Source organism: Propithecus coquereli, unplaced genomic scaffold, assembly GCF_000956105.1.
Source record: "Propithecus coquereli isolate 6110/MARCELLA unplaced genomic scaffold, Pcoq_1.0 Scaffold3, whole genome shotgun sequence".
Taxonomy (NCBI): domain Eukaryota; kingdom Metazoa; phylum Chordata; class Mammalia; order Primates; family Indriidae; genus Propithecus; species Propithecus coquereli.
In genome coordinates this window covers 13298212-13299151 of record NW_012148618.1, presented here as the reverse complement: position 1 = coordinate 13299151, position 940 = coordinate 13298212, and the positions used below count along the sequence as shown (strand labels likewise).

The 940-nt window shown below is 37.9% G+C and overlaps 1 protein-coding gene across 1 annotated transcript in view; it reads left to right on the top strand.

Annotated features, from left to right (window-relative positions):
- VPS39 (vacuolar protein sorting 39 homolog (S. cerevisiae)) overlaps window positions 1-940 on the top strand; it is a 65350-nt gene that overhangs the window by 20445 nt on the left and 43965 nt on the right. Inside the window, exon 5 of the mRNA XM_012649132.1 lies at window positions 814-908. Within this exon, the coding sequence (XP_012504586.1) occupies window positions 814-908 (95 nt within the window). The remainder of the gene's footprint in view (window positions 1-813; window positions 909-940) is intronic.

Sequence of the window (940 nt, the reverse complement as noted above, 5' to 3'; positions counted from 1 at the left end):
ACAGGAAGAGAGGTAGGCAGAGTACTATAGGCAGAGGGAACAACTTGATCAAAGGCCCTGAGATGTGGCGGTACATGGCAAGTAATTCGTTGTGACCAGACTAAAGATACTTGGTAGAGAGTGGCAAGATAATAGGGAAGAGACAGATCAGGGCAAGACTGTTAAGGGCCTTTTTTGAAAAACCAGGGTTTCATGGAAGGCAGCCAGTGAGGCCTTTTCTTGACAAGCAGAGTACTAGAAGCTGGCCTCATACTCTGTGCCATTCAGCTGTGGGTGCAAATAGTAGAATCATTTTAAACTTAGTTCCTATGTTCACAGATAAACATTTAAGATAACTAAACCTTCATGAGTAAAACTAGGTATGAGGCCCAGATAAAATTATTATTTTGCTTGCTTTGCTAGAAAAGAAATCCTTGCCATGGGTTTGTACAAAATCCACAGATTTCCTTTTTCTAACTGGAGCCTACTAATGTATGTAGCTTTGAAAGCCATTTCTTGTAAAAATACTACATCACAAATTTCCAGACTTGAAAATGACAGAGTATAAGAGTGCTTTGAAAGTGAAAGATCTCTTTTACTCATCAGCCCAAATTTTTAAGGAATAAAATATCCAAGTTTAGAAGACCAGGTGACCTCTTAAATGTTTTGTACTGGTAATAGCCCAGAATGAATCATTGTTAGTAAAACTGAAGGTACATCTTCCACCAATATCTGCCATTTGCTTCTTCTAGATGTCACATACTTTTTTGCCTTGAAGGTGGCTATACTAAAATTGCGATCATTTATAATGACGTTTTACCTCTTTCCAAACAGAAAATAACATTTATGTCCATGACCTATTGACATTTCAACAAATCACTACTGTTTCAAAGGCAAAGGGAGCTTCACTGTTCACATGTGACCTCCAGGTAAGTGTATGCAAGATGAAATTTGGCTTTAT